The sequence below is a fragment of the Nymphalis io genome, chromosome 28 (assembly GCF_905147045.1).
Source record: "Nymphalis io chromosome 28, ilAglIoxx1.1, whole genome shotgun sequence".
Taxonomy (NCBI): Eukaryota; Metazoa; Arthropoda; class Insecta; order Lepidoptera; family Nymphalidae; genus Nymphalis; species Nymphalis io.
This window is the reverse complement of record NC_065915.1, coordinates 547349-563694: the sequence shown is the minus strand read 5'-3', so window position 1 is coordinate 563694 and position 16346 is coordinate 547349. Positions and strand designations below refer to the sequence as shown.

General features: G+C 40.6%; 1 protein-coding gene across 1 annotated transcript in view; it reads left to right on the top strand.

Annotated features, from left to right (window-relative positions):
- The window catches only part of LOC126779277 (CLIP-associating protein), a 38214-nt gene that overhangs the window by 9672 nt on the left and 12196 nt on the right, over positions 1–16346 (top strand). Inside the window, exons 2-17 of the mRNA XM_050503244.1 lie at positions 2028–2265; positions 2537–2725; positions 7948–8048; positions 9320–9496; positions 9569–9693; positions 9919–10032; positions 10624–10737; positions 11592–11690; positions 11826–11998; positions 12470–12592; positions 12787–12906; positions 12987–13114; positions 13377–13505; positions 13865–13998; positions 14768–14812; positions 15916–16047. Of these exons, the coding sequence (XP_050359201.1) occupies positions 2537–2725; positions 7948–8048; positions 9320–9496; positions 9569–9693; positions 9919–10032; positions 10624–10737; positions 11592–11690; positions 11826–11998; positions 12470–12592; positions 12787–12906; positions 12987–13114; positions 13377–13505; positions 13865–13998; positions 14768–14812; positions 15916–16047 (1903 nt within the window). The 5' untranslated portion in view covers positions 2028–2265. The remainder of the gene's footprint in view (positions 1–2027; positions 2266–2536; positions 2726–7947; positions 8049–9319; positions 9497–9568; positions 9694–9918; positions 10033–10623; positions 10738–11591; positions 11691–11825; positions 11999–12469; positions 12593–12786; positions 12907–12986; positions 13115–13376; positions 13506–13864; positions 13999–14767; positions 14813–15915; positions 16048–16346) is intronic.

Genomic DNA, 16346 nt, shown 5'->3' with positions numbered 1-16346 from the left:
ACCCTAAAACAGACCCGGATTAATATACAATACAAATTACCAGACTGCAAATACGCACCCTTATGACCTAAATATCATCCTAACTAAATACCAGAACATTCTGCCGAGGTGGTTACTGTCCCGTTCCGTACAATAGACTTCATTTATTCCGCCCATTAGCTCAATAAACCCAAATAAACAACTTCGACACCGATATCTTCGGTCGAGATCTTGAATTATCTATGATATTCACTATGGATTCGCGAAAAAGTTGCGTTTTCAATGTCCGCCAAGTTGTAATCGGAACTTCGAAAGTTAAATTAATGTGGTTATAACTAGTTAAGTGGAATACTGTTATATTATAAGTGAAGTTAAATTAATCAAGAACTGTTTATAGCGCGTAATACAGCAGAACAATTAGAAAATCGCATGCAATTTGTAAATGTACGGTTTGTTTATCTTTATTTCTATTCCAATTGGAATTTAGTTCGGTAGTTTCATAACAGTATATATTTTTCAATTTCGATTAACAAAACAAGTTATTAATAACGAAATTGAACCAAATTATTTTAATAATAACAGAACCGTGAAGTCACAAATAGGATCACCGATCAGCTTATGTCAGCAGCCTAAAAGCCTATAACGTCGGACCCGCTCGACCACTGGTTTTTAAAGAGTATTCGTGTTATTTAAAAAAAATAATACTAAAACACAAGGCTTCACCAGTTTGAAATTAAGCTTGTGACAAAATTCATTCAAAAATCTATCATTAAATATTCGGTAACGGAAGTCTAAAATATGTGGTTTTATTAAATCGCAAATAGAAAAACCAGACAGACACTTCAATTTTATTTTTTTGTATATATCACAACGAACTAAAAATGTCACATAGGTATATTCGAACTCTCACTATCAACATGTTAACAATGACAATCATACAATAGAGCTGTATGTGGGCTATAATATATAGTACATATATATACTACATATATAATAATAATAATATTCCGATTTCGGCCACAGCGGCCAATCTCAAGAGTGATTAGCCAACTGCGCAGGACAAATGTGCGCACTCTCATAATCCGATTGGACGGCAATCTGACCGGAAAGAGTTCAGACCCAGACCAACGGCTTTACGTGCTTTTCGAGGCACGGGAGTGTACACACTTCCGAATTCCAGACTACTGGCTGCTTCTGAAAATTTTCGACAGAAAAACTCAATAACTTTATCGGCCCGACCTGGGATTTGAACCCAGGACCTTCGGGTCGGCGGCGTTTCATGTAGCCACTAGACCAACGAGGCAGTTTTTTTACACATATATACTACGTAGTATCTAAAAAAAAACAGCTGGACAACGGACGACCAGTATGCAAAATTATATAACGATAGGTTTAGTAGTTAAGACGTAAAAGCGGAACAAACACACTTTCGCATTTATAACCTTAGTCAGGATTAGCTGATAAGCCATCGGCACATGCAGTCATGCAGGTTACCTCACGATGATTTTGTTTTATTATATTGACCAATAGCTTGCAATATGAGAAATATTTGTCAGTATTAATTAGCTGCGCAAATGTAGTTTTTATGAATAAAATCGGAGAGTATAGGTTTTTCCAAGGTTGGTGGGGCACTGGCGATGCAAGGAATGGTTTATTCTTCTTACATTGCCAATGTCTATGAGTGGTGGTGACTTAACATCAGGTGGCCCATTTGCCCGGCATACCTATAACATGAAAAAAACGGAACCGAAGCAAGAGATACAATTATGCATATTATAAGGCATTAGCTCAAATGTTCGAACTTCACGGAGCCTTACTTCAGACCGTTAAACTTAGATGGCGCGTGTCGTAACTGAACACATAACAATGTGAGCCTTGTATAAATTACTGTATGACTTAAAACTAGATAGTTAAGCTGTTACATAAGAATACTGTGTACATTTTTAGAAATGAATCTCCTTAAATTTAAAACCTTTGGGATTTGAACCCGTGACTTTCATTGAGGAAGAGAAAACAAACTATAACTAATAAGCTTATTCCTCTTTCAGTAACGAAGAAATCAGTAAATGGACATGACGTCTAAAAGCGTCGTCATCAACGTGTTGTTTGATACAATCGTGTCGTGCTAAGTGATCGTTCGGTGCCGATTCGGTGTTGTGCCCGCGTGCCGGTGCCGTGCGGCGTTAAAGTGGCGCCATCGCGTGTGCAATGACTGTTATATGGAGGACATTCTGTGATACGAGCAAGGAACTCTTGGATTTATCGGAGAAGCTGATTTGGTAAAAGGTAAAAAAACTTTTTGAGTTGCCATCCTTATTTAATCTATACAGGTAACTAGGATCAGTGTGAAGCGGGGAGGGTCAGGTGCTAGTGCTATACATGTAGGCTATGTCCGTTCTTGGGACTCAAATTTAATCAAAATCTGTCCAGTGATGTAACCGTGAAAGCGTAACATAGTTACAAACATAGTTGCTTTATATATAATAATAATAATAATAAATATTTACATTCGCTCGATATCAGGATGTAACGTTTAATGTGATCGTCCTTCCCTCAGATGGCTCACTACCCTCAACCGGCTACGCTGGAAGCGGCGCTGCCGCTGCTGGTGCGCCCCGACCCCCGGCTCCGGCAGCAGCTCGGCGAGCGGCTCGCGGCGCTCGTCCGGCGCGAGGAGATCACGCACGAGATCGTCGGGCCGCTGCTCGACGCGCTCATCACATGGCTCAACGGTGGTAACTTTAAGGTAAGGCCAGCTGGAACGGATATATTATAGTTATTAAGTGCAATAAGATATATATATTATTGCACGTTACGTATGTGTTACAATTTTATAATTATATTGGTGGCTATTTTAAGGCTGCAAATCCCGAGGTATTGAGTTTAAACCCCATAACTGGCCAGGGAAAAGTTATTGGGTTTTATAGTAGCTTGGAGCTTAGAAGTTTCTTATTTCACTTCCGGCCGCAATAAAATTCTTTTCACTTTATATTATGTATTAAATAAGAAGCAAAATAAAACAAACAAAATGAATGCGTTAATAATAATATAATATATACCGTTTAATCTGCGACATTTTATTAAATGTCGCAAAATGTCGGGGATTAAACGGTAAACGAAACGAAGGAAGTGAATTTATGTAATATCTTTAGGATAATCTCTTCCACACTATATATACTCAGCGAATCTAGACAGCGCGATTCAGGAACGTGACAGATACAATCAACGCCATCTATCGGTACCGATAAGTAACATACGACGTTATACAATAACCGTGCAGATATACGCTTTTTGTTTAAGTTAACTTTAGAGTGGTTACCCTTGCATCGCCAATGCGCTAAAAACCTTGGGAATCACGATGTCATGTCCGACTTGCGTAGTTGCACGCATACAAATATAGGAACAGTGGCGCGACCGTTGATTTATAACACGTATTTCGGTGTAACTGTGCCTCTCAGTCGCCAACCGTACATAGAAACGTGAGAAATGTCTTCGTTCCACATTGGTTCGTTTGACTTGACCACTTATTTCTATGAGTATATTTAAACTGTCGAATAAATTTTCAAAGTAATCGAATAATCGCATGACGATGTATCATACACACTCTGATTCGGACGACACGCGTGATCGCGTCTCGTTCTGTACGGATGTGCTGTACGAACATACACGGAGCTCAACGTATATTTGTGAGGCGTTTTTTTTTAATATAGAATAGGAAGGCGGACGAGCATATGAGCCACCTGATGGTAAGTGGTCACCAACGCCCTTAGACATTGGCATTGTAAGAAATGTTAACCATCGCTTACTAATGCCCCACCAACCTTGGGAACTAAGATGTTATGTCCCTTGTGCCTGTAATTACACTGGTTCACTCACCCTTCAAACCGGAACACAACAATACCAAGTACTGCTGTTTGGCGGTAGAATATCTGATGAGTGGGCGGTACCTACCCAGACGAGCTTGCACAAAGCTCTAACACCACTTATGGGATGCTCGTAACAATGGTACGACTAATGCAGACATGTCACTCCAGTTGCTCGACTGTATAGTTAGTAAGCCTTTTGTGGACCGAAGCCGTAGTTTGAGAAGGTAGAATCAAGAAATAAGTAGGAAATAACAAAGCGATTTTAATATTTTTACAAAATGATTTAAAATACGCCAGTGTCAGTACGAGTTTTGCTTCGTTTTTATTGACAGAAATATGAACCGTTGTAATTCCCTATCTATCTAACTACATAAGTTCTTGACTATAACAAACTGTACATAAAAATAAAACGATTTTTCAATGAGCCAACGCGTAAATAATAATAGAATAAAGGAACTCGATAACATGATCGTGAAATGCCAGGAAGACCATTGCATATAAAATAATTGTAACATTTAAATAATACATGCTTAAGTCGACTTTCAACGTTCCACTTCACGGGTGACATACGAAGTGATACGCATTTATGATCGTCATCTTGCGAGAACTATTAAAAAGCTATGTTTATCTTTAATTTAATTTGTTTGATATAAATGGAAAAGCCGAGATGGCCCAGTGGTGAGAACTCGTGAATCTTAACCGATGATCGTGGGTTCAAACCCGGCCAGGCATTACTGAATTTTCATGTGCTTAATTTGTGATTATAATACATCTCGTGTTTGAGGGTGAAGGAAAACATCGTGAGGAAACCTGCATGTGTCTAATTTCACTGAAATTCTGCCACATGTGTATTCCACCAACGCGCATTGGAGCAGCGTGGTGGAATAAGATCCAAACCTTCTCCTAAAAAAAGGGAGAGGAGGCCTTAGTCCAGCTGTGGGACATTCACAGGCTGTTAATGGAAAATTTCGTTATGAAGATTGCGGCAACTCTTTTTTTTGTTTTATAATTTTAGTTTAGATTGCGATCGCAATGAATGATACCGTGAGATGAATATCAATCTAATGCGGTCACGCGTTCACTCGCACGGTCCTTTCGTTTCGCACTCTCACGCACGATTTAATCACAATATATTTAGGTATTTTTAATATAAAAGTCCGGCAAATGTCACCTGATAAGTGGTAATTTAATATTTACCATTTATTTAATAATCTTATTAAATAAATGGTAATGTCCTATCAGCTACTTACACCGTTGGTTGCCTGGAAGAGATCGCTATTGTAGCGATGAGGTCGCCATAATTGTATGCTACTTTTATTTAGGCTGTATCCATGTTTTGTATTTTCCTCTTTGTGGTGTACAGTAAAGTATAAAGAAAAGTAAAGTAATATCGTATAATCTTAGCAAAAACTATGAACAGTTCGGAATGTAAATTCTACCGAAAAGAATCGTCAATTAATTCGGAAGTTACTTTTTCATCAAGCAATTACAAAACAAGTAATGTAATAATTGGTCAAGTCGAAAGAGACGAACACACTCACCTTGACATATAATGTTATATATGAATGTGGGACGGGCTATGGGGCGATCAGTTTTAACAGTAACAGTCTGTGAATGTCCCACTGCTGGGCTGAGGCCTCCTCTCCCTTTTTGAGGAGAAGGTTTTGGAGCTTATTCCACCACGCTGCTCCAATGCGGGTTGGTGGAATACACATGTGGCAGTATTTCAGTGAAATTAGACACATGCAGGTTTCCTCACGATGTTTTCCTTCGCCGTCAAGCACGAGATGAATTATAATCACAAATTAAGCACAAGAAAATTCAGTGGTGCTTGCCCGCGTTTGAACCCACGATCATCGGTTAAGATTCACGCACTCTTACCACTGGGCCATCTCGGCTTTTTTTTATCAGTTTTAAATTTTTTATTATTTATATTTCCACTCCACAAAACAATAATCTTGGTTTTGAATATTATTATTTCTGATAACCTACATCTACATACATAGTTACTGGCTGCTTCGGATGATTTAACTCGCTTTCAACGGCGCTGCTCCATAGGTCGCAGCGTGATATCATATACTCAACAATCTTACTTAATAAATTAAATATCGAACGCAAAAAGTTTTTTTTTCTTTAAATCGGACTCTTAGATCATCAGATTAGCAATTAGTTTGATGGCCAAACAAACATTTTATTTTTATTATATTTGGAAAACGAACAGTATACACCACATACATTATTTTTTTTTATATAAAATAGGAAGACGGACGAGCATATGGGCCACCTGATGGTAAGTGGTCACCAAACGCCCTTAGACATTGGCAATGTAAGAAATGTCAACCATCGCTTACATAGCCAATGCGCCACCAACCTTGGGAACTAAGATTTTATGTCCCTTGTGCCTGTAATTACACTGGCTCACTCACCCTTCAAACCGGAACACAACAATAATAAGTACTGCTGTTTTGCGGTAGAATATCTGATGAGTGGGTGGTACCTACCCAGACGAGCTTGCACAAAGCTCTACCACCAGTAACTAAGTTAAGTAATTATACAACAAATTAACTCGATCACACACCAATCAAGTTTCCACTTAAAACTAATTAATGTATGACAGTAAACAAGCAAACATATTTCAAATTTATTTTTATACAAAAACTAATTCACTTTTTTCACGTCAATAGTCTGGATTCAAAAGCGATTGAAATCGCGAAGCGTAACTAATTATATAATAACTTTATATACTAACCTTCTCCGATACGAGTTGCATGGTCAGCTATAAGTTTTATGTATGTCGATTAAGTAGATTTTTCAGTATACAGATTAATAGGTAGATAATTTATATTCGTTACTAGAATAAATATGTCCGCGCCTTAAATCATCTCACGATACCGGCTCAGCGTCCGCTCGCGTCCTTAGTGCTCATCCGAGCGTCGAATGATACATTTGAAGATTAGTGTTATAGGAGAAACACTCACACGCTGTGTTGTATCGCCGCGGAGTGTTTTTTTTTTGTTAAGTGATATTTATTATAATTTATAATATTCAATGTGATTGTTGCGTGTTTTAGAAAGCTTGTATTGCAACGGGTTTGTACTGACGTATGGTGTTTAGAAGTGTATGAAGTTGTCTATCATTTTTGTAAATCTAGAACATACATATTATACATATATTTGTAACATATGATATAAAGTAAATGTCTCATGGCTGGGCGAAGGACTCTCGTAGAGATTGAGTAGTCTCGAAGTTTCAAAAGTCTCGGGTCACCAAGAGCAAAATTATAAAGAAGATGTCACTTTTTTGGTAACGGATATAGATTTAGGTTTAAAGAATATTTATTCCCATAAAGAGCTAGTACTCTAACCAGACAACTAATATACTACATATACTGCTTTTCTTTTGTACATACATACTTATATAGATAATTACACCCAGACTCAGGAGAAACAGACATGTTCATGCACACGAGATACCGTTGTCGAAAAACTCTTAATAATTGTATAACGCATAGTTTATCGATTGGATGATGTTAAGTTCTATTGTGGTGAGTAAGGAGGTGAGGAGAAGTGCTCCAAACGTTCTCATCGATAGGAATACAGACCTCAACCCAGCATTGGGACATTTACAGATGTTAGTTTACTTCACTTTTTATTTAAATATAAGCCTATAAGTTCGTCTGGGTAGGAACCACCCACTCATCAGATGTTCTACCGCAAAACAGCAGTACTTGGTATTGTTCTGTTCCGGTTTGAAGGGTGAGTGAGCCAGTGTAATTACAGGCACAAGGGACATAACATCTTAGTTCCCAAGGTTGGTGGCGCATCGGTGATGTAATCGATGGTTAATATTTCTTACAATGCCATTGTCTATGGGCGTTGGTGACCACTTACCATCAGGTGGCCCATATGCTCGTCCGCCTTCCAATTCTATAAAAAAAAAAGTTGCCGGTGTTCGTACTATCGGCCCGGCTTCTCATAGAAATTTTATTATGCACAAAACATATGATATTCCATACACACGCAGCAAACGAAATAAAGAAAATACTTGTATTATTTAAGGCTTCCATCGCCTTCAAGTGATATGATATACTTGTGCGTTCCAGGTGGCGCAGAGTGGTCTGGAGGTGATAAGCGCGCTCTCGGAGCGGATGGGACACGAGTTCTCACACTACGTGCCGAATGTGTTACCACATATAATTGACAGGTACGTACATGACACAACATATGTATGTGATTATAGCATACGTCTCTTTTCGTTCTAGTGGTGACTTATATAATCCAGAACTCAAAGTCCTAGGTCAAACCCGGGGTCTTTTAAAGTTATTGAGGTTCTGAAGTTGGTGGTGTTTAGTTTTATTCTAAAAGAAAGGAGGTATACCGTGTATCAGTGATTGCGAATACGCTTGAGCACTATAATATCGATTGTTTTCTAATTATTTAGTTTATTAATTATAATAAATTGCACTGTTTTTAAGATTATTCATAAGTAGTCAGTTTTGTTCTTTTTTCTTCTCACTCATTCGCGAAAGTTTATTGGTCAATGTGTTTTGTGGCGAATCAACGTTCCACTTCTATTGAGCAAATTTCACAAACAATTGAGTTAAGTTTGATTACATTATGAAACAAGGATCTCGTTAATATTCTAAGTTTCTATGTCACGGCTCAAGCTGTGCGGCGATAGTCAGTCAGACGGGACACTGCATTTTATACATATTAAAAACAGTCAAATTAAATCGCATAACTTGCAAATAATAGCATATCAATACGTAAGGCATAGACCATATTAAATAATAAAAACAATAGGCCTATCCCATCGACTAATATCATGGTCGCAATTGATTAAACATTTCAATGACGTCACTTCCGTCTGTCGTAACTAACTATTTAAATTAGTGGGAATAGGTATTTCATTATATCATGGACGGTAGGCATTGTCTTAATATATCAGACTGTATTATATACATTTATAAGTATAATTTGAAGTTGGGGCTCTTAATGTTTTCGTTATTTATTTTGTTGCGTAAATTATGGATAGTTAGGCAGGTAGAAGGCATTCTCTGCCAGTTCGACCTTAAGATGAAATAAAAATATACGTTGCAGATATAACAACAATGAGCAATTCATACTATTACTGTGGATCATTAAACGGCCGTTTTCGTGGTGAACTTGATCATCGAGTATTCATTATTATACGGAGTAGTATGACTGCGAGAATTCAGATGAAATTCGAAATATTCCTCATCCGAGGAGGCCGCTATGAGCTTCGAATCGGCGTATTAAAGTATTAAAATAAAAGTAAACATACCACCGGGTAGGAATGTAAATTATACTGAGAAGAACTGGAAAGACATTCAGCGCTTATTCTTTTCTTTTTTTAATCAATTAATAGCTACGTGTATTATGTTAAATTTTAATCCTCACAAACACATTTCGTCAAGATCGGAAATGTCGTAACAATGGTCGTCGCCCACGCAGGCTCGCGGACACGAAGGAGGGCGTGCGCGTGTCGGCGCGCGCGTGCGTGGCGGCGCTGAGCGACAGCCGCGCGGCCGCCCCGCGCGCGCTGCTGGCGCGCCTGGCGCCCGCGCTGCAGCACAAGGCGCCGCACGCGCGCGAGGAGGCGCTGCGCTGCGTCGCCGCGCTGCTGCACGAGTGAGTGCCGCCCGGGGGACTGGCACGGGCGCCAGTCTGTCGGGCCGTTATATATGTGTGTTCCTCGCGCAGTCACGGCGCGGCGGAGCTGCAGCTGCGGGGCGCGATCCCGAGCCTGGCGGCGCTGGTGTCGGACCCCAACGGCGCCGTGCGGGACGCGGCCATGCAGCTGCTGGTGGACGTCTACAGGCACGTCGGTGAGGCTCACACCGCTTTATACGTATCGCGGCACCGGTGCACCGTTTTTCTTTATTCACTTATTGATAGCCGAAACTATAAATTCCATCAACGTAAATTAACAAAAAAAACAATCCATGTCAACCATAGAACCGGCGAATTACGCGCACTTCAATACTGTCCAGATAAACTATTCGTGTACGTTCCGGCTGTTAATGAAATTGTAAACATTTTCAAATGTCCAGGTGAACGTTTGAGACAGGATCTGAAGAAGAAGGAGCTGGTGCCGGCTCAGAAGTTGGCCATACTCGAGCAGAAGTTCGACGAGGCGAGGGAGGCAGGATTGTTGCTGCCCTCTGGTAACTGTTGATTTTACTACACGACTTAAGGTCCACTGGACTTCATTGAATAAGAAAGCTTGGAATCGATCCCACTACCAATCCCCGATTGTGAGTTACATATATTTGTCACACAAATTCATCTGAGACATTCAGGTTTCATAAATACAAATTAAGCGCATAAAATAATACTATAGCGTGTAGGCTATCTTGAGATACTGAGGCGTATATTATTCTAAAAACTAATCCAGGTGTGAGGCAAGCCAATACTCAAAGATCGGAGAAATAATATATTTTTTTTAAGACACGTCTTAATTATTTGAGTACCCTGTACTGACTGTTCAATACATTATAATATTCAAAAAGAAATTGTTATGATTTCGTCATCATGCCAAATATGAAGTACAGCTAAAAAAGCGGTGTGCCGACGGCTCAATAACTATATGCTTAATTCAAACCCATCAATATTTGGTTAAAATCCGCATATTTATTTGACTGGGCCATCTCAGCTTAGTGATGTTTTGTTGCACCTTTAATTTATGCTTGAGAACCACATGTTCTACCAAGAACATGAGTAAGTGATGGGTTTTAAACTTTGTTAATTACTCACAGCAACCCAAGGCACAGACGAAGCGGACTTCGTGTCCAGGACGGTGAAACGAACCATGACGATACCGACGTCCGCGCGCAGCCGCGACGGAGACAGCAGTGGAGCCTCCACGCCAGGTCGGTCCCGCCCTCCGGGCTCATGTGACAGCTCTACACTGAATACACATCGTTGAAGTTTCTTACGAACGCTTTTAAGTTATTTTACAAGATTAAATATAATATAAATCAAAAACCGGTTTTAAGAACCGGCAAGAAACTAAGTAGTCACTCTTCATCTCAAATGCAATAATGCAACTATATTGGATTTCGCTTCCTTATCATATATATATTCTTGTTTTGTGTAATAAGTCTTATCTCTTAATATTTAACATATCATCATATAACATACAATATATCTGGACGTTCCATTGTTCAAAACGTACCAAATTTGCTGTATTATATTTTATATATGCAGTCAATCAACTTTATAGCAAATAGCGAGCATGTATATTATAGAGCGATCCTATCATTTGATCCTTCGAGCCGGATATGAACTACGATCTAGCTCGCACTATATTTAAAAGAACTTCTAATAACTTGGATACAGAATATTTTAAGAATTCTATATTACCTTTCATATATTTGTCATTATATCATGCTTCATTTACGGTAGTGTTGCCGCTCGTAACAGTCCACCGCACGGCGCCATCGAAACTGTTCTTCAGCATATAATAATGTAAACTAACGCATATTTTTCTCTTCGCCATGTCCTGTACGCCATACTGGATCACCTGCGTCGTCGGTAACTCATACATACACACACTAACGATTTAATTTTCTATTTTCAATCATTTTAAAACATCATATTTTTCTATCGACAACTAAAAATATTTAAATCAAATTTAAAAAAAATATATCGTAACTCGCAATACACACACAAATACACACGAACACATACATTCGCACATCGTATGTCGCCGGACGGCCGACAGCATGCGAGCCCCCGAAGCGGACGGTGGCAGGTCTGTACAGCTTACCGTCCGCCAGCAGGAAGCCACCGCCACCGACCAAGCTCACCGGCTCCGCCGGCGGTAAGTCCAGCATCGCTGACGTACACAGCTGACTATTCGAATTCAACATTCTTGGAATATATCGTAATTATTACTGGGAGATCAGTGTAGTTCAGTGTCCCGACGATGTGAACGATAATAAATAAGTGTTCGCAGGCGGGCCGGGCGGCGGCGAGGCGGGCGCCGTGTCGGGCGAGGCGTTCGAGGCCGCCTTCGCCGGCAGCGCGCCCGCCGCCGTGTACGGCGCGCGCGGCCTGGACGACCACTGCCGCCACGCCGCCGCGCTGCTGGGCGACCGCGCCGCCGACTGGGAGAAGCGCGTCGACGCCGTGCGTACCCTTCCTATATATACAGTACGCGTTATCACCGAGAGATAGCTTCCAATTCGAATAGTAATTATTAAGAACACAAAACGGTGAATAAGACATCTTGTCGACGTCAGAATACTACTGGTGGTAGAGCTTTGTGCAAGCTCGTCTGGGTGGTCCCACCCACTCATCAGATATTCTACCGCAAAACAGCAGTACTCGGTATTGTTGTGTTCCGGTTCGAAGGATGAGTGAGCCAGTGTACGGGCACAAGGGACATAACATCTTAGTTCTCAAGGTTGGTGGCGCATTGGTGATGTAAGCGATGGTTAACATTTTTTACAATGCCAATGTCTATGGGCGTTGGTGACCACTTACTATCAGGTGGCCCGTCGTATAATGTAATAAATGCTCGTTCGCCTTCCTATTCTATATATTATGAAATTTATCTTAAAATTGTGATTTACTAAAATCAATAAAATATAATTTCAGCTCAAAAAGATCCGCTCGTTGCTGACGGCAAACGCGCACGTACAGTTCCCGACGGAGTTCGCGGCGCACCTCAAGGACCTCTCGGTGCCCTTCCTAGTGGTCATCAAAGATCTAAGGAGTCAGGTGATTGATAACATTCATAAATATGCTATGTCAATAATTTCATTCTTATATTTATTATCTAAAACGATATAATCTAAGTAAACCAACCCCTCACCTTTTTTTATCTGTGCTCAACATATATTGCAAGCAATTAACCTCCACCATCAACAGTCGATGTTTGTATTTGAAGTATAATTAAGTACCATTTGTGGCAGGTGGTCCGCGAGGCTTGCATCACCATCGCTCACATGGCCAAGGTGCTGAAGAACAAGCTGGAGCAGTTCAGCTTGTACATCCTCCAGGAGTTAATCAACCTCATTCAGAACGCTGCTAAGGTCGGTCATTACATTACAAGAGTTTAAACATAGTATGAAACCGATGTGTAGAAGTAACGAGATTACGTTTGTACCGGCAGGTGGTGTCGTCGGCGGGCACGGTGTGCGTGCGCTACATCGTGACGTACGTGCACGCGCCGCGCCTCGTGCCCGTGCTGGCCACCAACCTCACCACCAACAAGAGCAAGGAGATACGCGCCACGCTCGGGTACGTCACCTAATATGTTGTGTCCTTCTGACTGTCTCACTCGCATTGTCGGATGGGATGTAACCGAAGAGAGATGGCTTTAAAAGCGCTTTCCTGAGGGTGTATTACTAATATGAAAACTCTGGACTGCTACTAACGATATCCAGTTAGAAGCACACAATAAGGACACTGGTCCGTCTGTAGCCGGATAAGCTACTAGCAGTCTAGTACTCCTGAGTGAACAACCATTGTCTCTAACTCATTGTCCGAGTGTGGTCTATAGCGAGGTGCTGGTGCTGCTGCTGGAACGCTGGAGCCCCAGTGCTGTGGAGAAGCAGCAGGCGGTTATGCGCGACGCGATCCGACGCGTCTGCGCGGACGCAGACGGCGCCGCCAGGAACTACGGACGCAAGTCAGTTCATAAACTATCAATATTTTAATTCATTACGATTTGTGTCTTTTTTTTTAAGTTACGCGTGTAAATGGGCTTCTTCGAATATACAAACTCACACTGGGAAAATTGTTTGAAGATAAGTACCTTGCTGTCCAGACACCGTCAATTCGCGGTCAACCATGGTATCTAAGATGTTATGTCATTTGTGCCAGTAATAACACTCGCCTACCGCATCAACTAAAGTGGTTGTAAATATCGTTCAATCTTCTCAGCACCCCTGGAGTGTTCGACCTAACAAATGATGGCTCGTTGTGAAAATCGACCTTTGAGTTTGTCCCCTTAATGTATCGCGCACTAAGCCGCAGCCGTGTCCGCAGAGCGTACTGGGCGTACAAGCGGCACTTCCCGGAGGACGCGGAGGCGCTGTTCTCCCGCCTCGACGTGGCCGCGCAGAAGCAGATCGAGCGCGAACGGCTCGGCAGCCTCGACAGTCTGCACACCATCGCCACCGGTGACCACTTATACTCAATCTTACTAGCATTATAAATGCTCAAGTAGTAATAAATAACTGATTATATAAAAAAAACACCTACAAGGTTACACTATTGTTAGAGTAAATATAAAAATTAGATTCAACGCGAGACATATCCCACACGAAACGCTTAAAGGTCTGCTATATTATGTATGATAAATAGTTGTTCATTGATGTATCTTTATTTATAATAAAACAATAATCCACATAAGTACTTATATCCACTTTAATTTTAATTCCAAAATTTCAATAATAGCTTCGCTTACATTTCAAAACGGCATTTTTACATGAATAATGTAAAAATACAACGGATTATTTAAGATAATACATATAACACATATATTTTAAATCTTCCTGCTATCGCAATAGAGTTTCTTATTAATTTACATGTACAGTAACAGCCTGTTAATGTCCCACTGCTGGGCTAAGGCCTCCTCTCCCTTTTAAGGAGAAGGTTTGGAGCTTATTCCACCACGCTGCTCCAATGCGGGTTGGTAGAATACACATGTGGCAGAATTTCAATAAAATTAGACACATGCAGGTTTCCTCACGATGTTTTCCTTCACCGTCAAGCACGAGATGAATTATAAACACAAATTAAGCACATGAAAATTCAGTGGTGCTTGCCCGGGTTTGAACCCACGATCATCGGTTAAGATTCACGCGTTCTAACCACTAGGCCATCTCGGCTTTGATTGATGATTTACATGAATTGATTCGTATTATAACTTCGATGATAATTTTACAGGTAGAACTATAACAAGCCCGAGGAGCCCTTCGGCGAGTGTCTCAGGTAACGGACGATTCTATACATAAAACGATCTGATCGATAAAATAAATGACAAATTGTATTATTTATATAAATTTCGTTTTTATTTTGAACCATTTAAGTTATTAATTTTATATTACATTTAATTAGCATTGATTGTCATATTATTGTAGTACTGCGTCAATAATATATTGTCAAATTATATGAAAACAAATGAACAAACGCCGTTTAGAGCGTGTTCAGTTGAACACTGATTTATCTCTTTCTCTCACCATTGATTTAACATTAGCATGAATAAGACAGCGTTTTTTAACTAATCACCTTCTAAACAATATTCCATTCATTATTTAAGTCAAATATTAAATATTTAACTTGAAACTTCAAAATTCTAAAGAACTAAGTTACTTGCAGTGCTGGTGTCCTATCTCAAATGATGTATATGATTGTATTGTATATAAATTGATTTTGAAAAGTCAATTTATATACATATATATATAATAGCGTATATATATATATACCATTGGATCGTTCTCTATTAATATGTAAAATTATTCTTTTCACGCCGCAATGGATTTGGTAAATTTATTTATATTACAAAACAATTTGATTTCTTTCAATTAAACACGTAAGCCTCGACTGAAAACTTAGTATCCGGCGTCAGTAGGACCAACTCGTTGAGACGCAGGCGAGCGTCGCAGGAGAGACCGCCCATCTCACACATACCGGTCGCGATGAGAGGTCGAATCGGGTTTCACATTGTCTTTAGTTTAATTCGTTTTATTTTATTTTTTCTAAGTAAACATTCGGTGGCCGGAGATTTCATTTTCTATATACGAGTGTATTCTATTACATGTTCGCGGTGCATAAATACATCAGGCGGAGCCGCGATTATATATATTATTTTATTTTACTCTGTCGATACTGTTTAGGCACAAAAAAATGTCAATTTTTTGTTAGGCTTACGCGACTCCCGACCCAACTAAAACGTAGAAACTCCTTCAATATCATACAAACGCTCAACCGACACCCCGCGCATACGAGATCGACATTAAAGATAAAAGTCGATATCGCAACGCAAGGGAGCGATACCAAACGAGCGAGCGAGTGTGACGCAGGTGTGCCCGCAGAGCGCTCGCCGGGCGGCGGCGCGGCGCGCTCGCAGTCGGCGCTGGACGCGGCGGCGGCGCAGCGCGCGCGCGCGCGGGCGCTGTACTCGCACCTGGCGCGCGCCAAGGTCGCCGCCGGCAGCGCCAGCCTGCGTGAGTACTCCGGCCGCCTCGAGCTTGGCCCGAGTCCAGTTCGTTTTATCGAAATTGCCTGCCGACGTTCTACCTCCGCGAGTGCCACTCTCGACTGTGCGCCGGCTTTTAAAGGCGAAGGAAACTACTAAAAAAGCAGCCGTCTCAACACCAGAGTTTCCTGTAGATTCAAAGATAAATGCACATATATTTTAGATACCATTTTGAAGACAGTTCCATATATTATTTCATATCGGTAATTTCTGATGTAATCTGTATTCTTAGTTTTATAAAATTAATCGTATGCTACATTTTATACG